This window comes from Rosa chinensis, chromosome 6 (genome assembly GCF_002994745.2).
Source record: "Rosa chinensis cultivar Old Blush chromosome 6, RchiOBHm-V2, whole genome shotgun sequence".
Classification (NCBI taxonomy): Eukaryota; Viridiplantae; Streptophyta; class Magnoliopsida; order Rosales; family Rosaceae; genus Rosa; species Rosa chinensis.
This window is the reverse complement of record NC_037093.1, coordinates 5,366,288-5,385,741: the sequence shown is the minus strand read 5'-3', so window position 1 is coordinate 5,385,741 and position 19,454 is coordinate 5,366,288. Positions and strand designations below refer to the sequence as shown.

At 36.1% G+C, this 19,454-nt stretch overlaps 1 protein-coding gene across 1 annotated transcript; it reads right to left on the bottom strand.

Moving 5' to 3' along the window:
* Positions 1-421: 421 nt before the first annotated feature.
* On the bottom strand, positions 422-13,167 carry LOC112172448 (vacuolar protein sorting-associated protein 52 A). Its single transcript, XM_024309794.2, has 21 exons — positions 13,007-13,167; positions 12,748-12,821; positions 12,474-12,568; positions 12,066-12,123; positions 11,454-11,549; positions 10,527-10,628; positions 10,272-10,355; positions 9,548-9,628; positions 8,951-9,094; positions 8,220-8,311; positions 7,017-7,098; positions 6,130-6,312; positions 5,075-5,190; positions 4,918-4,976; positions 4,588-4,688; positions 3,056-3,106; positions 2,569-2,748; positions 2,315-2,449; positions 2,070-2,144; positions 1,008-1,065; positions 422-874 (listed from the first exon to the last, which is right to left on the bottom strand). Exons 2-21 carry the CDS (start codon positions 12,775-12,777, stop codon positions 570-572), a joined length of 2,127 nt encoding a protein of 708 aa, XP_024165562.1. The 5' UTR covers positions 12,778-12,821; positions 13,007-13,167; the 3' UTR covers positions 422-569.
* Positions 13,168-19,454: the final 6,287 nt, after the last annotated feature.

Here is a 19,454-nt window from a genome sequence, read left to right as displayed (position 1 = left end):
AGCTTGTGCAGTCATGGCAAAGCTCATGATGGCAGCAAGGGACGGGCAGATGGAGCATTTGAAAGAAGTAGAGGGAAGAGAGAGGAAGAAACTGAAGGAAAAGGGCAGATCTAGTCAACATAAAGGCTGGGTGGAGATGGACGTATAAGCAGTGGTGGTGGTGTTGGAGACGGTGGTGATTATGAGACTCTCCATGTATGTCTGATATGAGAAAATTTCTAGAGAAAAGGACCCTCTCTCTAGAAACCTTCCCGTGATTTAATGGGAATAGGGTAGGTCTATCAGAAGTCTTCAGAGAGTAGAAGTACTCACTTGAGACTCCCTTCAAATTGGATTCTTCATACCCCGATCCTATTTTTCCAAACCTCTATTCTAAATTGTGTTACACAAGTCCTGAGTTTCTGATTCTCCAAAGTCATGATTTCATTGTATTCTCTGCAAGCAAAAGTGATTTATATAATGTGGAATAGCATTTCTCATCTCATAAAAGGACAATTTGAGCACCTTAAAATTTCATCTCCATGCATCTCCTATGCTCAACTGCAAACCCCAGTTACCCATACCCAAACTTAGAAAGTCCTCGAGTATTTCTTAATTTCATACATGATTGAGGATATGGACACCAGATCCTTGTTAAGAGTAGACCCACCGACAATCCTCTTTATGCAATCGGAGAGCCTAGTATAATAAAGCAGTAGCTGAGTCAATGCAGCCCTCAAGATTTCCATACCACACAAGAAGTTGCTGAAAGAAGTTATGACATCCTTGTGCATCAGCTCAATTGCAGCTTTCCATCTACTTGCAAAGTCCTTCACAAGTGGCTCAACCTCCGTGCCAGTTACAGGATTCTCAACATTAGCACCCGGGTCCTCCGCTGATAAGCCACAAGTAAATTGTAGATAAGTATATTTGATAAGCAGTTAAAAGAATATTATGATGTCATCCTTCATTTCAATTTCAATTTCAAAAAAAAAAAAAAAAATTGTCACAGATAACTAAACACTTACAAGCCCGGGTTTTGACAAACTTGATTAAATCACTAAAATGCTCTAGTAATAGTTCTTCCTGCAAGGGAAGAGGTAAAACATTAAATAAGCAGATCACAGCTAACATATACAAAAAGGAAGGTAAACTCCGATTGAATTTCTTATCCACTTCTCCCATTTAATTCTATTTATACTTGTTCATAATAAACCTACATCGGAATTCTACTTGTTCATAATAAACCTACATCGGAATTCCCATTTAATTTCTTATCCACTTCTCCCATTTAAACCTACATCGGAATTCTACTTTTCATGTGGCCAATTCAACCTGTAAAACCCAATTCGGCCACAAGGAATCCATATGCTAGGCTAGTCCGACTACACTGGCGTATTATAAATTCCAAATTAGAAATATTAACCTCTGCAAATGTCCTAACATATAAAATATATAGGTTTGGCTCGGTCCAACCTAGGTTTTGACACCTATTTCCAATTCATTTTCAGTAGGATACTCAAAAGCACTTGATAGTCCTCAACACCTTCTGTTTACTAGTAACAAACTTGCCCTTTAGATTTCTGGCCGAATTATTCAAAGAAAGAGTTATTGCCACTGATGTAAAATACTGTCCTCCTCTATGGAAATAACACTTCTGTTATTATAAAAAATCTAGCACATGTTAAAAAATAACCATTAGTAGAACCTTTCTTCTTCTTCTTCTTCTTTTTTTTTGTTAGTTTTTTTTTTTTTTAACCCTTTATACTTTCCCTCAAAGTTTGCAAACAAAAAGCACAAAAAATGTAAGACTGAACATTACGGGAAAAATGAATAGATAAAGGAAAAAAAAATTGAACTGAAGCCACATCATATGGCATTTAAACACCGTCTAACATCATGTGATCTCCGTAGCATTGTCTAAGGTTTAAATGCTACGTTGACTGCCACATCATGTAGACTAAAAGTCGAACAACAAAATGTGGTCTCTTCAGCATCTCTCGTAACTCAAAGTCCCTATTGCTTGCAATATTGCAATTTTCAGTTTGCACCAAAATATTTTCTACAAGATAGGTAGACCAGAAACTTACCACAAATAATGCTGTGTTGCTTTTCAGCAGTTCCTCAAAGTGGATTTGAATTTTACCACCTTCCGGACCAGCTTCCTAGCATTGAGATGAAAAACATTGTAAACAAACAACAGCCAAAGGCAGTACTGCAACTAATACGACTAAACAGTCTCAGAAAATTTAGCCAAAACCCTTAAAGAATGACTGCTGATTTATTTTGGCTGTTTCTCAACAATAAAAAAAGGAAATAAGAAACAAGAAATTACCTTCAGCACTGCAATAGTCATATCGTAGTTGTTTATCAGAAACACAGTTTGCAGTTTTGGTCTTGGAAATGCTTTAGCAAGCTTGATAAGCAAGTCATCAACAGCCATTCTCAGTCTTTCCAAATTCAATTCAAGCTGCAAGTCATAAAAGGATATTTAAGTAAATGAGGATAAGTAGATTACATGACAAACTCCTAATGAGCAACCACTTATTTGTAAGAATTCCTCTCTAAAGTTCATTTTCTATATCTAACCTGCCCATCTCCATATTCAACATTGAGGTGGATAAGTGAAGCTGTGAATTCAGCATATCGCCTCATGACGTAGTGAGGATGAACATCATCTTCCCACAATGTCTTCACATTCGCATTGCGCAGGCTGTTGAGATGCAGGTCAAACACCATCTTAAAACGAGGCCAAAGGGCGATATTGACCTGTAAATATATATATAAATAAATTATGATTTACATTTGTTAAAATATAAAAGTCCAACAAGCATACAAAAAAAAATGAGCCAATGACACCATAAGAGGATATTTTATTTTTGTTTAAAAAAAATCGCAAATAGAAATTACAAATTCAACTGAAAGCTCTTTCCCTTATTTTAAATTCAAGTAAATATTGCCAATATAGTATTGTTGCTGATTATAACCATATTTTCAAGAGCTCACGTTTACATCACCTAACATGCATACAATATATATTTCAAGACTATTGTGCAGGCAAATTAAAAGGCCCCACCTTGTCTAAGTATGAATCCAAGCATGGGATACGCCGCCGAGACATGATGAGCTGCAAAGGAAAAACAACAAATTATCTTTCAGCTACAAAGTTTCAACATTATTGTAAGAGATGGCTATCTATTGTAAAAATTAAATGAAAAGACTAAGTTTCGATTGAAACTAATATTTCCAAGTTGTTGCAGTCAAAATCATTCTCTACCACCAACAATGAAAAGGTATATATGTATGTAGAAAGATGGAGAAGGAGAGAGTCGAATTCTTGGGCTGCACAGCTGACGTCCTTACCTCTGAAAGGCACCCTAACTTTCTCCAACACACTCTTTCTAAAGGCTTTCTGGTTTTGGGTTTTAGCCCTCCCGTTTCCACAAAAAATAAACATAGGCCATTGGGAACGTCGGCAAAAATTGTTGCCAATGTATCCTCGCATATACAGTTATACACATGTGAAAATGTGGCTAACGTTGTCCGAAAAGGGACATATATAGATATAAATATCTCAAAAACAAAGACTTATTTTTTTATCCAATGTTCAAATGGCAACCACAGCTATTTTGAATAACTGGAGATCATTCGGATTTCCCACTAAGGGCATCCTTCATAGAATGGCCACACTTTTCAGAAAATTCCAAACCAAGGTCAGCAATATAATGATCAGAACCATCCACTGTTTAAGTCCTCCAGGGTATCATTCCCACTAAAAATTAGCCAAATAAAATACCACTCAGACCATCATCATCATTTCAGTTTATCCAATATATTCTATTCATCTACAAAGTCTGCATAGATACATAACCAAACTATTTCAGATTCGGCTAATTTTATTATCCTTTAAACGACTCCAAGATGGGTGGTTCTTATCATTGAACTGCATTAGAGGTGGCCAGGGTGGGAAGGTCCTCATTTTTCTTAGAAGGATGATATCACTTTATGAAGGGCTTCCTAGAGACTGAGAAACTATATAACAGAAAAGCTGTAAATATGCAATGGTATTATAAAGTTCTCAGTCAATATTTGGATGTGGTAGACTATGTCAACTACTGAGAAAACATCGTACCAAATACAACGGCACAAATCTGTTTCAGTACCAAATCTTAAGTCCCGATGGCATTTGAATGAAATTGCATTGACATGTCATAAGCATCCAATACTTGTGAATACGTTTTTAACTCACTTGGAATCGTCACTAAAAGTGGTCACTAAGAAGCAGGGTTTGCATGCCACAAAATAAGGAGGTCCAGAGACAGTTACTAGTTATGACTAATCATATATACTAAACTGCATAGCAGTGGTATGTCATGTGCATGCTAGGCCTCAATCTTGGTGCAATTATGATTGTTTTTAATACAATTTTGACTCAATCGGAATCGTTGGTATCATCACTACACAGCTGGTTGTGCATATCACACAATATTGAGTTTCAGAAACTGTTAACTAGATGATTAATTATACATGACAACTAGTTCAAAAAACAAGTTCCGAAGCAAGTAACTCAAATACATAAAGTACAAGTTTGGAAGGTTGGAACATTACCTGGTGCTGGTGTATAATGCGGATCATAAGCATTACACCAATAGCATCATAACAATTTGGAAGTATTGAATTGAAGTGTTCATCAATTACAGCAAATGGACCTGGTGTCAAAAGCATACAAAAGTCATCAAAGAGAGTCACCCTTTTTTTTCCATAAAGCACGAGGAGAAAAGCAAAAGTAATAATCTTTATCCAATCAAGTCACCAGTAGATGACCAGAAATACGCTGAAAACCACAAATGAGCTTTCTGCTCTTCGTATTGGAATCAGTACACAATTTGGAATAACCCAACCTTGGCATAAGAATCAAAGAAAATCAGTAATATTTACCTGCAAAAATTTCATAAAATATGGATTCTTCGCAAAAGAAATCATCGCAGAAATGGTACCTGCAGATAAAAGGAAATAGTTGTGGAACAAATATATCAGTATGGACAATCTTTCATTAGCATGTAGATTCCATATCAACGAGTAGAGGAAAACATACTCAGAAGTAGCAGTGTCCATAAGCAGCTTGTGCAAGCTCCTGAAGAGCACCTCATACGGATACTTGATAGAGCTGGCTTCAGCTATATGTGGAATTAATGCAGGTTCTTCAATTTCCTGATGAAAAACAAAAGTACAGACAATGACATGTGTTCTTTGCAAGATAAATAGACAAAACTCCACTGTTACAGAACTAACATTATCTGTTCTTTACAAAAGCTTCCATTTCTACATTTATACTGAATCAATGATTTAAAGCTAGAGTTTAGGACCAGGATACTAGGTGAAAACTTTTTCAACTATAGAGTTAATTTGTCATAATACCTATTTCCTTTACATTTCAAGGTTGCTACTAATTGAAATGTCTCTTTCAAAATGTTCATATACGAATAGAAAAACACCATATGTTCCTATTGAATTTGAAAGTAGATGAAGGCCTAAGTTTTTTTAGTGGCAGCCACAACATGATCTAAATATCGAACACATTTCCACTTCATTAGGACACTATGAATCTATGTATCAATAAAAGCTACAATATAGAAGAGAAAACAGAAAAACAAATAATACCAGTCCACAGATTCAAAAACTATGAAACATATCTCATTCTAAGCTCCTAGAAAGCTCCGATCTCTAGTCATTCAATATCAATACTACTTCAAGGCTCCTATACAAATCATTCTTTTTTATAGCCTCTTAGAGTCATAGGCATGAGCTTATCCCAACACCAGTGCACTACTTCTCCTCCCACATTGCTTTTTCCTTTTTTCTTATCTAAAAGAAAGGAGAACATAACAGAGGTTGTCCTAATATGTAAATCTCAACTTGATATTAAAGAGGCAAGATCATATGAAATGGTCCACATTATAAATATAACCTACATTAGTTAACCGAGGATTATAAACCTCCAGCATGTTTTTATTCTACTCTTACACAACTAAGCTTACATAAACCACGGATTACAACTTTTACTGGATATTACAATACAAATTTTTCCCAAAAGTTTGAATTTAAATCCAATTATTGGTTCGTTGCAGTGAGAAAAAGTAAAAATAGTACCTTCAAAATTTTAATCCTCTCTCCAAGAGCAAAAACAGCCGACCGGTTCTTCAGTGGTTCCCTTCCTCTTGAAAATAGACTTGTATTTCTCGTCTCCACACCAATTAAGTCACTAGATGTGGCAATATCCAACTGTAGTTTCTCAAGTGCCTGAATATAAGCACGGAAATGTGCACTTAGAACCTGCAAAAGAAATCAATGGACTTAATAAGCTACATACATTATCCTTCCTATAATATTTATCGAATAAATTATAGTAGTGTGTAAGGCCACAAGCAATGTACCATGCACAATGAATGAGCTTCCAATACCGATGGTGTGAAACCAGCTTGTTTCTCTCTATCATAGGCATATTCCATACCAAAAAGCCTTTTTATAAAATCCTTAGAATGTTTAAAGGAATAGCCTAATTGCATGTTGAGAATAATTATGGAACATGACACAAGTAAAGAAAAAACCAACAAAACCATATGAAAACATGACATCAAGTATTAAGTCTGTGAAGGCACTAAAAGAACCACTTTGATGGATCTACATTACATGATGATCAAAATTGGATTTTTCACATCATACCCATGAACAATGAAACGTAGTTTGTCTTCACTACTTAAACAAAGATGTGGCCACAAAAAAAGAATTTAGTCTCTAGTAAGTATTGTAACTTGGATACAATTTCCTCAAACATCAAAACAAGAGAATTTTGAAACAGATTAAGCAATTACAACTGTCTGCTTCTGCTTCATAAGTTAATAAATTACACACAATTGAAAGAAGAACTAAACAAGTAATCATCCAGAAAAGGAGAACAAGAAATAGAGAAAATTGTTCTAGATCTTCTATATCATAATTCACAGATAGGACATAGATCATCAGTTCATAGTATTGACCTTGTTCATTGTGTCGATGTATGCTCCACGAACCTCAATGTATAACTCCTTTCCGTGTTCCTTGAGGAACGAAATAACATACCTGCATTAACACACTCGAATCAACAAAATGTAAAATTTGAAAAAAAGGAAAAAATGAAAAAAAAGAAAGAAAAAGGAGCAAACTAACCAACAAAAAGAAAGGAGCCAAAACCCAAAATCACTCCAGATAATAAAGTCACAGTAGTAAGCATGGTTGTTATTGCCATGTAGTGTTTACTATTTAAAACTATAGACCTCGCATTGGCATGAAGAAGCCAAAACCAAAATCACTCCAGAATATAAAGTCACAGTAGTAAGCAAGGTTGTCATTGCCATGTAGCGTTTACTATTTAAAACTATAGACCTCGCATTGGCATAAAGAAAATACGGGAATTTTTTTGAACTAAAAAAACGTTTGAATGGAATGTATGTTTATCTTTTAGTCATTCATTACTGGTACAATACTGAACAAATTATAGATATACAGAGAAACAATGTGATCTTCAAGCACTTGCTTTTAACAGCTAAAGGTGACCACAATCATTAGCATTCCCCGACTCATGAGCAGGACATAAAAATTTGATACTAGAATAGATCTGATCCAGTTTCTTCTGCTCAAAAATGTATCAAACGATCAAATAGTATCATTTAGGGTTCCAAATTAAATAAACATTTACACATACAAATTTCAAATGAATTGAACTCTGCATTTTAAAGGGTTCCAAACAGACCGTTAAATAATCATAATTACTGAACGAGTCTACACATGTTTATGTTTAAAGAGTTTGATGAAAATTATTCAGTCTTTGGTATATTGAAGACACATGTACCTTCATTATCTTTATCCTTCACTTGTCATTCTGCCATTTTTTAAAAATCAAATTTAAATCATATTAACCAAACTAAACAAAAAAAGCTCGATATATATTCCTCAAACATCTATCCCCATAATAGACATGTCGAATAGACTCAAAATATCTGCAACCACAGCTGTCAATGGAATAGTTCAATCACCTGAGAAACCAACTATGATATTATGAAAACCAATTAGACTATCAATTGTGACTGCTACAGGCTACTCATTTGAATGCTAAAGGAGCATTCTATTGAAGGATCTGGATGTCATGATATTAATGAAAACCAATTAGAATATTAATTGGGAATGCTAAAGAAGCTACTCACTTGTACTTTAAGAGAACATTCTGTTGAAGGATCTGGATATTTGTTTTTGGTTTTCTCAATGCATAAAGCTTCTGAACAATGAAGTCAAACACCTGCAAAAGATAGATATAGACAGATTAGAAGTTATAGAGTATTCAAGAAAGCAAAGCATATTAACTAAAACAGCAGAGCATGTTAACTAAAATGAGCTTCAAGACGTGGCCATTGAATATAATGCATAGCAAGTTACGGTGGCATTTAGTAATCCATAAGAGTTGAATGGAAATCATCCGCATCAAATGTCGCTGCCATTTACTCCGCATCTACCAGAGGCCTATCATGTATCAGGTATCCTGTGCATAAAGCTGCAGGGTCTAACATACAATATGGCCAAACATATTCTATCACTTCAGTCTTTGGTATTATGTATGGCTTCAATTCATCACTCAAAACAAGACATACTGAGAAAACTTGGGGTCTTGAGAGTACCAAGTCCCTCCACTAAATTTTTCCAAGTTACTAGACACACTCCTTATTGTAGATTCGTGTCCATATAGCAGTAGAAACTAACATGGATAAATGTTTAACTGACAGAATTTCCTATATTTGTCAACTTGACTGGTACATAGAACATGTTAAAAGGGCATTTATTTTATTGCTGGCACAGACCAGGTGTATATGATGTGTAATATACAATTACAGAGAGCAATTAAGCAACATGAGTCAGTTTATTGCCAACCACTGATAACAACCTTGGAAACTGCTTTTTGTCTAAGTTTTTCAAGCTCAGGCTGAACATCTTTTAGAGCTTTGGCAGTTTTAACCATAAGATCCACTTCAACAAACTTCAGCTTCTTGCTAAGAATCTCTAGAGTTCTCATATATTCATCATTCACCTGGATAACAATTCCACATTGAGTGTGTCAACAGCAAAGAATAAAAGATAACATAATGAGATGAAAATTCAATAAGCAAAAAGGAGAGCAACATGTTACTGTCCATTAAGTTTCACTTCAGATATATAGCATGAAACATTCTTAATCTACAGAACTAGAATAGAACCTTTGATTATATATGGGCCAAAAAAGTTCAAAATAAAAAAATAACTGGCAAAATTGATTTTATTTAGGAAATTAGAATTAAGGAAAAACAATAAAATTATACAGAATGGATATAGGAATGGATTAACATCTGCTTTTTCCAGCATGGTAAGTAAGAAAGATTTATCTCTGGAAAAGGTTTCAACTTCAACATGCAAAATTAGAAAAGATTAATGCTAGTTCAATCAATAACTTCCAACCCCAAGGTATTTAAGGACAAGGAAAAAAACAATCAAGAAAAAGGCATACCTCGCCATCAACAATTATATCTACCATCCTTGGAGGGACTATAATGTCTTCAACAAATTTTGCCAATTTTGACTCTGCCACCTATTATCAATCATTCAAGGTGTATCAATATGTGCAACAACAAATAAATAAATAAATAAATAAATAGAAGCGAAAAGAAGTGTAAAAAAAAGAGAAGATGAGAACTTGTAGCAGAAAAATCGAAAACATATTTAGAAACCTTTTGGACAACCAGACTATCAGCAGTCTAAAAGTTTTAAATGGTCTGAAAGAGAGTAATGTCTTGAATAAGGGGTGAAGGAGGAGATTTGGGAGAGTAAGGACCTGTCAGCTTTATGGCAATCTGTCTCAGTTGAATAAAAGATTACACTCTTTCTTCTATTATAGATCAGAAGGATTATAGATCAGAAGGCACCTCTAGGTTAAGCTTTCTGTTTTCTGTAGGTGGTTTGCTTGCAGTCTAATAGTTTTTGATGTTTTCTTATGTTTTCTGTTGTTTGTTTAACTTCTGTGGACCTCTCGTCCAAATCTATCTCATCCCATGTGATCAATTATAAAATTTTATTTAGACAGAAAAATAATAAAACATTACATGAATTAACCTTCCACCATTTTTGTTGCACAAACAAGAAAGGGGAAAGCCTAGTTAACACCTAAAAACTATTCTCAGCCTCAAGAATACCAATGAAATGAATTTTATAGAGAGTCTACAGACAAAAGATACCTTGCGATTCTTCAACTTTAAACCCATATCCATAGACTTCTCCTGGAGAACTTTGATGTCAGAACTTATTGAACCTATCTCTGCCTGGACAAGAAATACTCAAGTATTACTGGCAATTGATGATAGAGGTACAATGTCAAATAGGAACACTCCATTTGATGTGGGGAAAATGAGACAAATAATCAGCTTAAATACAGTCATTTTGCAGGTGAAAGAATTAATTATGGCAAAATAATGAAGCAAGAACCAAGGTACCTGAAATCCACTGAGAAGAGTTTCCATCTGTGACAATATGCTGTCACAATCACGAATTTGATCATGAAGAGATACTAGATTATCACTTTCTTTAATATAATCCTGCAGTATTGCACAAAGTAAGACCCTATAGTTCATTATAATGGTTCCCAGAACCCTTCCCACTAATAAAATAAGGACTGGTGTTGGGAACAAGTAATTAACAAAAGGAAATACAGACCGCATGTGAGTATGTTTCAATACATAAATGTCTCATAAAGTCAGAGATTCCTACACATTCAAAGTTACAAGAATTATTTATGTTGAAACAAACTAAAACTCAACATCATTTCACATTGACTACCACATGAGGTGTGAATCCAAAATCTGTATGCCTTAGAATTTGCACACCTCTAACCAAACTAATATTTTTGGATCAGAAGTTCAGAACCTGACCCAAGTACAGTAGATAAGCCAATTAATTTCATCCTACTTTTAAGTTGGTTATAGATCATCTTTCCAACCTCTCATCCTAAAACAAATAGCTTTAATCTAGATGGATATATGCAATACAGCATCCAAGAAAATTGTTCCAATCCAGCAAAACCATCTTGAAATTATAGACCTCCTAACAAATGCATGATGAATTGAGAACCCAGAGAATAATAGTTCATCATGACAAAACATGCTTAGAAAGTCAATATCAAAATCCCTAGTTAAAGGTAACACATTTTGCAGCTGAAAGAGTAGGAACAATAGTCTAAAAGAAGACCCAAAGAAAAAAAAAATAATAAATAAAAGACGCCCACTCATGTCAATAACCAAAACCTGATTGCCATAAAACTAACAACTCAAAGATTATTCTTTTACAGGTATAAATCTTGCAATATGAAATAAGAATTATGGAATACCCAAAAAAGGTAAAGATATTTTGGAGGAACACAATACCTGGATCGAGTCTAGTTCAACTTGTCGTATGTTGTTCTCAACCCCCTTTGTATAGTCCCGTAGTTTCGTACCCTTAGACAATATATTTGCAACTACCTGCATTAGACGGTACGTAGTAGAGAGATTAAAGTAGTTGAGTGAAGGCCTATATACGGTATATTTGCAGCTGCCTTATGATGAATAGCAGCAAAATTAATGAAGTTGAGTAATTTCCCAAGGACAATTAAGAGATAGGAAATTAGGCAGAAATAACTGATGCATGAATTACAGGTAAGCATAGAAACAGGACCAGTGGTGTACGACATGTATGGTTGAGAAACTAACTAGAAATTTTTTTAAAATAAAAGTAGAAACCAATTTGTCTGTCCTCTCACTTCCAGGCATTCCATTTGGCATAACTGAACATGTCTATCATTGGGGGATCTAATTTCACATCATGCTCGAAAATAATAACATGAAACATGGGAATGCAGAAAAATGGATTTTCACATGCCTCCAGCCCTCCTCTTCCCATGACCACCCCAGAAAATTATAACTAGTCTAAAAGAAATACAACTAAACCAAGTATGGGAGCTTCAAAAGAAAGCATAGAAAGTAAGATATGTTACTTACATCATCTTGTTTACATTCTTCTAATTCTTGTTGCAGTCCTTCCAACGATATGTCATCACTGAGGAGGAAAAGTTACAATTGAATCACTTGTGAGATGCTATATACAGATTATAAAACGCAATACTAGAGAACTATGTATTCCATCAACTTAATGTGCACAACATGTTGAATTGGACTAGCATTCTGCTTATGCAATCTAACTAACAACCATAGACCTCTCTTCTTAGTTTCTATACAAAAATTAAAAAAAAAAAAAAACCACGTAAATGTTGCTGACGGTTTATTATCACAAAAAATGTAACACACTAACCCAAAGCATCCGTATCGTGTATAATTCTAATACGGTTAGTCAGTAGCCAAACTTTCAGGCGGTGATTTAATCATGTACAAAGACGAGAGACAACACACCTGCTGGCATCCTCCTCAACAGTCAAGTCTCCAACAAATGCACCCAAATCAAATACATTTTTCTGGGCATCATTATTCTCATCATAAGAGTGACCCTGCGCCGACACGGTATAGGGTCAGTAAAAGTACATGAAGCTGCCAAATTCTCCTCTTTCTTCTCTTCTTTTCTTATTTGAATTCAGAAGCACACTCTTGTGCTCTTGTTTCAAATTGACCAAATTCTAATTATTCAATTCTTTCAAGCATAGATAACACACAGAATTATGAGAGATACCTGTGTGTTGTTGGTTGCAAGATGAGCCATGTGGATTAACAAGTGCAGGTGGTTTGCAGATCCAGCTCCGCCACCTACATTGAAATTTCAAATGAAATCCTCCGCATAATCAGAAAATTCAAAACTGAAAGAAAAGGATCAGATCTACGGGTATCGAACAATTGCGCTTTTCTTTATCGATCACTCATTCACATTTTCCGTTAGCGATCAAATGCTATCCGTTTCTTACAGAGAATCAGTGAACCGCAGAGTTACTTACCATCTAAAAATATGTGTAATTGCTCACTGCAGGCTCTCTCTGCTTCAATCGTTGCCTGAATCTGAATGGGCCTGCAACTTCTCCTTCTTCATTTCTCTCTTTAATTACTTCTGCAAATTATATATGTTGTGCCTTGCTGTATCCCAAGTCTGACAAGTCTCGACAATGAGATGAGTTCTTACAAAAAAAATAAAGCTCACAACCCGGGCCAAGGCCCAGGCCCGTACCTACATGCATCGAACCCAAGCCCAATTACAGATGGGTCACACCAATGGCAGAAGATCAATTGATATTTGATGGTGTGATGTCCCTCAATCGTCTCACCTACAGCAGACACCGCATATCAAAGTTGGGCCCAACATCAAGCCACCGCGAAAATACCTGCGCTGAACACCGTATTAGGGGTCATCATGGGCCGGGCTAGCGCCGGCCCTATTCTAAATTGGGTCCTTGACCCAAAGCACCAAATTGAACAAAAATTGTCCCATTTACCCCAGCAACAAATTTTTATTCTCACATACACAATTTAACAGAAAATAATCATTTTACCCTCAATCCAATTAAAGATTTACAACCCTGCCACTCTGTCTTCTCTCTATGCGGACGCCGATTCTCTCTCTCTGTCTTCTTCAATTCCCATCTTCTTCCCCTCCAAGTGTACCTCTCTCTCTCTCTACTTTCTCTCTCTAGATCTTACATGCTCTGAGCTCTCTCACTCCGAGTCGCCATGGCGGCTCACCGATCTCTCCTCCTTCTCCTTCCCTTACTCGCCTCCCTCCTCCTCTGTAATGCGGCGGCGAACACTCTCTTGTTGCGCCTGATACACCGCTTCTCAGACGAAGCCAAGGCTCTCAAGGCCTCCCGCAGCACCGGCGACGCCAAATGGCTCGGTCGGTGGCCATGGAGAAACTCCATGGACTACTACCACCTCCTCGTCAACACTGACTTCCACCGCCAGAAGATGAAGCTCGCCGCCATCGCCTCTTTTCATCATCATCAATTCCAGTTCCTTTTCCCCTCTGAAGGTAGCAACACGGCATCGTTTGGCAATGACTTCGGCTGGTCTGTCTCTCTCTGCGCATTTTGCTTATTCCTTCTTTGAAATCGAGGTTGTTTGATAATGGAATTTGTGTGTGAATTGCTAGGTTGCATTATACATGGATTGATATAAGGACGCTGAATATTTGGTTTTTGCCACAATGCGGCTGTCAAGTCTGCCCACCACATGTTCGACGAAAGTCCCCTATGAACTTCAGCTTTGCTATAGACGCGAATTTGTTGTTCTGTTTTTGTTTTGTTTTTTTTTTTTTTTTCCTTGAAAGGTATTTTTGTTTTGGGTTTTTTGGCAAGGAATTGCATCTGTTCAAATATAGTTTTAGCTAATATAGTATTCATTCAACATTATTGTTGACCAATAGTATTATGTAGAAAAGATTAGAAAGCAATAAAGGTCTATTAGGGGGCAATAGACGTCCGTTAAAGGTCTATTGGGGGGCAATAGACGTTTTAAATTGATGTAATCACCTCTTTTTTTTTTCTTTAATCAAAGTTTTATTTGTGTAATTTTAATAAGATTAGTTCTCATTTCGGTAATCGAAACGTCTATTGGGGGCAATAGACGTCTACTAGGGGGCAATAGACGGCTATTGGGGGGCAATACATGGCTGATAGACATCTATTTTGGGGGGCAGCAGACGTCTATTGGGGGGCAATAGACTATTGGAGGCAATAGACATCTATTGCCCCTCCATTGGGGAGCAATAGACGTTTATTGGGGTAATAAACATGTCCGGCAACCTATGACCGGAATCCGGCGGCCGGTGACCGGAATCCGGCGGCCGGTGACCGGAATCCGGCGAAGTCTCCTATGGTTTCTCTCTCTTCCATTTTCTCTCTCTCTCTCTCTAAGTAACAAAAGGGTGAGGGGTAAAATGGTATTAAAAAAAATTTAAAACAAAAAAAAAATCTTAATGGGGTATTAGGGAAGACTCCCTTAGAGTGTATTGGGTAAGAGAGAATTAAAAAAACTTAATGGGGTAAGTGGGAAAAAAATCCCTAGAAATGGGGTAAATGGACAAAACCCCTTCTAAATTTTAGGGCTTAGGGTCAGGTCGGGCCAAACCTAGTCAAAGTCAACAAAATTTAGGGCCGGGTAGGATCAGGCCGGGGCATAAATATGATAACCCTTACCCACCCTAAAAGCCCGATTTATTATGGCCGAAAGGGCCGGGTCGGGCCGACCTTCCTAATAGGGCCAAATAGGGCCGAAAAGGGCCTTATTTTGTTTAATAAAAAAAAAAACTTACATTATTTTTTTTTCCTCAAAATGTGGCTCAATGGTTATATAGGTAATATAAGACATTGTTTTTAGTTGATCATATTTAATATGTGTGTGTGTGTGTGTAGAAATTAACTTATAACATTTATTAATATTAGTTAAGGTGGTTATTTTCAATTAACTATCTCTCTAAATCTCCTAATATTAATTGTTATGTAACTAAGAAAATAAAAACTAAAGAAAACAAAGCTTAAGAAATCAATTACAAAGAAATAGATAAATTGCATATTATAGAAAAAGAGAAACATAATCAAAAATTAGAAAAAATAGAAAAAATAGAAAATTATTAGGGCTTATTCGGGCAGGCCTAAAGGGCCGGCCGGGTTTCATTCTCATGGCCCATACCCTACCCTATTTTTAAAAGGGTCGGGCTGGGTAGGGCTTCGGCCCTACGGGCCGGGCGGATTTAGGGCCTAAGAGCCAAATGATGACCCCTACACCGTAAGGACTACGGAGAACACCATTTTGCTGCCCTTTGGGGTCTCACCCTCACGTCCACCAGCTGCAATCTAAGACATTATGTAGGTGAATATGATTAAATAGGAGCACTAAATGCTTAATTAAGAAGCCTTTCAGGATAACGTGTGATCTCAATAAAAAAAAAAAAAAAAACTTATTATACTTCTTGGCTATTGTCGAACCTTGTTCATTCTCACTTTTTCATGTAAACTAGTAGATTCCAAATCTAAAGATCATTAATAATACACCTCAGCAGATGACTAACAATTATCTAAAAATTTAGTTTTTGTAGAATAACTACGTTATCTCCTCTGCCATTTAATGGTGTAGAGTAATGTCATTCTAGCTTTGAAATTACTGAAATCTCTTTCTTCTGTCAGAAAGAAATTACACAGTTGAAGCTCACTTTCTAAAAATAGAAAAACAATGCAAGTACAAGCTAATATATATATATATATATATATATATATATATATGTATGTAAAATAAACCATATACATGCTCACAATCATATGCGTACAAGCTTGACAACAATCACATAAGAATCAAGACTTACCTTCAGCAATTACTGGCATGGATTCCATCTCTTCAACTGCACAACAATGATCACTAGAATAGCCTTCTGTTGCTTACCAACCTAGCTTCTCAATGGACATAACTAATGCAAATAATCGTGGTAGCAACAGGGACCAATTCATCCATATAGGAGACTTAAACCTCAAGAAGCTTCCCATTAAAGCAATCCATATCGGTTTAGATTTCCTAGTTAGACTCTTAATATATCACATCATTGTAGTCTTTCTTGCAGACTAAGAATATGATTACTTACCTTAATGAATTGATACACTCTTTCATTAAGTTACAATATCAATTTACAGTTTGTGTCCATGTTGAACTAGTTTTGACATTAAGCTAATTATCAATTTACTATATGTTAATGTGTGACAAGTCCATGTTGATTCTAACAATCTCCCCCTTGGACTGACACATATTAAGCTTGATAATTTGCACCAGAAAATGTCAAAAACGACTCAACTTACTGTAGTGCGCGCTAGACAACAAAATCAAACCAAAAATCCATTCCAACATGGTCAGATCACAATTACTTATGCAGAACAAGAAACAGTATACATTTTAACAAAAATGCAGAGTTTCAATACCACAAACACAAGCTCTTGCAACCTACATATGTCAATCCAGAAGTGATACGATATATGCTAATGTGTATCAACAAGAAGGCATATACCAGGTCCTACTTTATGTTTCTTAAACCAGAAACTCAAGCAAATTTTTCTGAACACTGATGGCTTAAAAATATTGCTTGAACCTTAATATCATGCTATACATGATTTAAGCCATCTGATAACAAGTATGATATTCAAAAAACAAGATGATAATTTCCAAAATATAACAATAAAGCTGCAACAAACCATATTTGGAAATACCTCAATTTTTTATTGATAATAATAAACTGTCTTTACAGTCAAGTTTTGATAAATAAACTGGAAATCCACAACTCAAAGAAATACAAGAACTCAGAAACCTTAGAAATTTAAATTGCCCCAACTGGAATAACTCTCTACTAAACCTAAGTATCTAGATTAGCTAAAACTCCAATGCTTCTGGAATGCTGCTACTGACAAGGCCTTGGTGAAGGGGTCTGCTAGCTGTGAATTTGTGTCAATGCTCAAAACAGCTATTTCACCATGTTTTACCCTTTCTCTAACACTGTAATACTTTAAATCAATATGCTTAGAATTGTTTGATCTTTTACTGTTCATGCTAAAGAAAATTGCAGCCTCATTGTCACAATAAATCACAAGTGCGCCAGCCACAATGTGACTCAATACTTTGGTCTGCATGAGAAAATTCCTAATCCAGAGTCCTTCACACACAGTTTCATATATTGCAATAAATTCAGCTTGCATAGTAGAAGTTGAAACAAGAGTTTGCTTCATGGTTTTCCAAGCAATAGCACCTCCTGCAAGCATGAATACATATCCACAAGTCGACTTCTTGGAGTCTGGATAATTCCCTGCAAAATCCGAGTCTAAAAATCCAACAAGTTTCAGATCCTCCACTTGCCTATACACTAGCATGTAATTCTTGGTTATCTGCAGGTACCTCAACACTTTCTTCCTAGCCACCCAATGTTCATGACCTAGATTAGATTGAAATCTTGATAAAATCCCTACTGCAAAAGACAAGTCTGGCCTAGTGCAGACTTGTGCATACATGAGACTTCCTACAAGTCTGGCATAAGGCTTTGACTCCATATTTTCCTTTTCAACATCACTTTTGGAACTTTTCTTCTTGGTTAACTTATATCCTTTGGACATGGAAACTTCTCCAGCTACACACTTCTCCATACCAAATCTCTTTAAAATTTTTATAACATAATTCTGTTGAGACAAACCAAGTAGTCTTTGTGCCCTATCTCTTTTAATCTCAATACCTAGTACATAGGATGCTTCTCCTAAGTCTTTCATGTCAAAATTCTTTGACAGAAAATTCTTAGTGTCTTTAAGCAGTTTAATGTTACTGCTAGCCAAAAGTATATCATCCACATAGAGTACCAGAAAAATAAAATTGTTCCCAACTATCTTCAAGTAAACACACTCATCAATAAGATTTTCTGTAAATCCAAAAGTAGAAATCACATAATCAAATTTCTTGTACACTGTCTAGAAGCTTGTTTTAGGCCATAAATTGATTTTCTTAACTTATACACTAAATTTTCACTTCCAAAAATCTTGGTCTTCCAAAAAGCAGCCTACCGTTGCTCGTTCTAGCACCGAGTCTGAATACAGGGCTCTTTCTCATGCTAGTGCCGAGACCACTTGGTTAGCCTTCCTACTTTATGAACTGGGTGCACACATCCAATTTCCTATTCTACTGCATTTGATAACCTTAGTGCAACATACATGGCTTCTGATCTAGTATTCCATGCCTGCACTAAGCATATTGAACTTGATTATCACTATGTTCGTGAGAAGGTGGCTCTTGGTAGTCATCGTGTTTGCTTTATATCATCCATTGATCAGCCTGCCGATCTTCTTACCAAACCACTTCACAAGCACCGTCATGCTCTTCTTACTCACAAACTTGTCCGTCCAGGACCGTCAAGTTTGAGGGGGGATGTTAGAGAGCATAAATCATTGGCTACAATCAAGCCATAACCTAGACTACCGTTTCTGCTTTGCTGTGTAATTACTTTGATAGCATCAGTTTAGGTTCTGTTTTATATTTGTTGTAAATGCACTTTATTCTCTCTATGTAACAGCAACATATCTGCTGCTATATAAGCTGTATAGTTGTATAAACAAAGGCAATGAAAATCACTTTCTACAAGCTTGTACAAATCCTTCTGGCTGCCTCATAGAAATCACTTCATCTAGTTCACCATTCAAGAAGGCTGTTTTAACATCCATTTGATGCAGCTCCATATCAAAATGAGCCACTAAAGCCATGATTATCCTAAACGAGTTTTTTGTAGAAACTGGAGAAAAAGTCTCAGTAAAGTCAATGCCCTCTCTCTGTGTAAAACCTTTGGCAACTAACCTTGCCTTGTGTCTCTCTACATTGATGTTTCTGTGTGAGAATACGGAACGAGAACTAAGTGTGGATCATGATGGGAAGAGAGAGAGAGAG

What these genes read in the sequence shown, in the direction of transcription:
- LOC112172448 (XM_024309794.2), bottom strand. Translation starts at nt 12,777, where the DNA reads ATGGCTCATCTTGCAACCAACAACACACAG. An exon ending in ATGGACACTGCTACTTCTGA is followed by an intron (nt 4,977 to 5,074) that starts GTATGTTTTCCT and finishes TTTTATCTGCAG; the next exon opens with GTACCATTTCTGCGATGATT. An exon ending in TTGAATATGGAGATGGGCAG is followed by an intron (nt 2,450 to 2,568) that starts GTTAGATATAGA and finishes TATGACTTGCAG; the next exon opens with CTTGAATTGAATTTGGAAAG.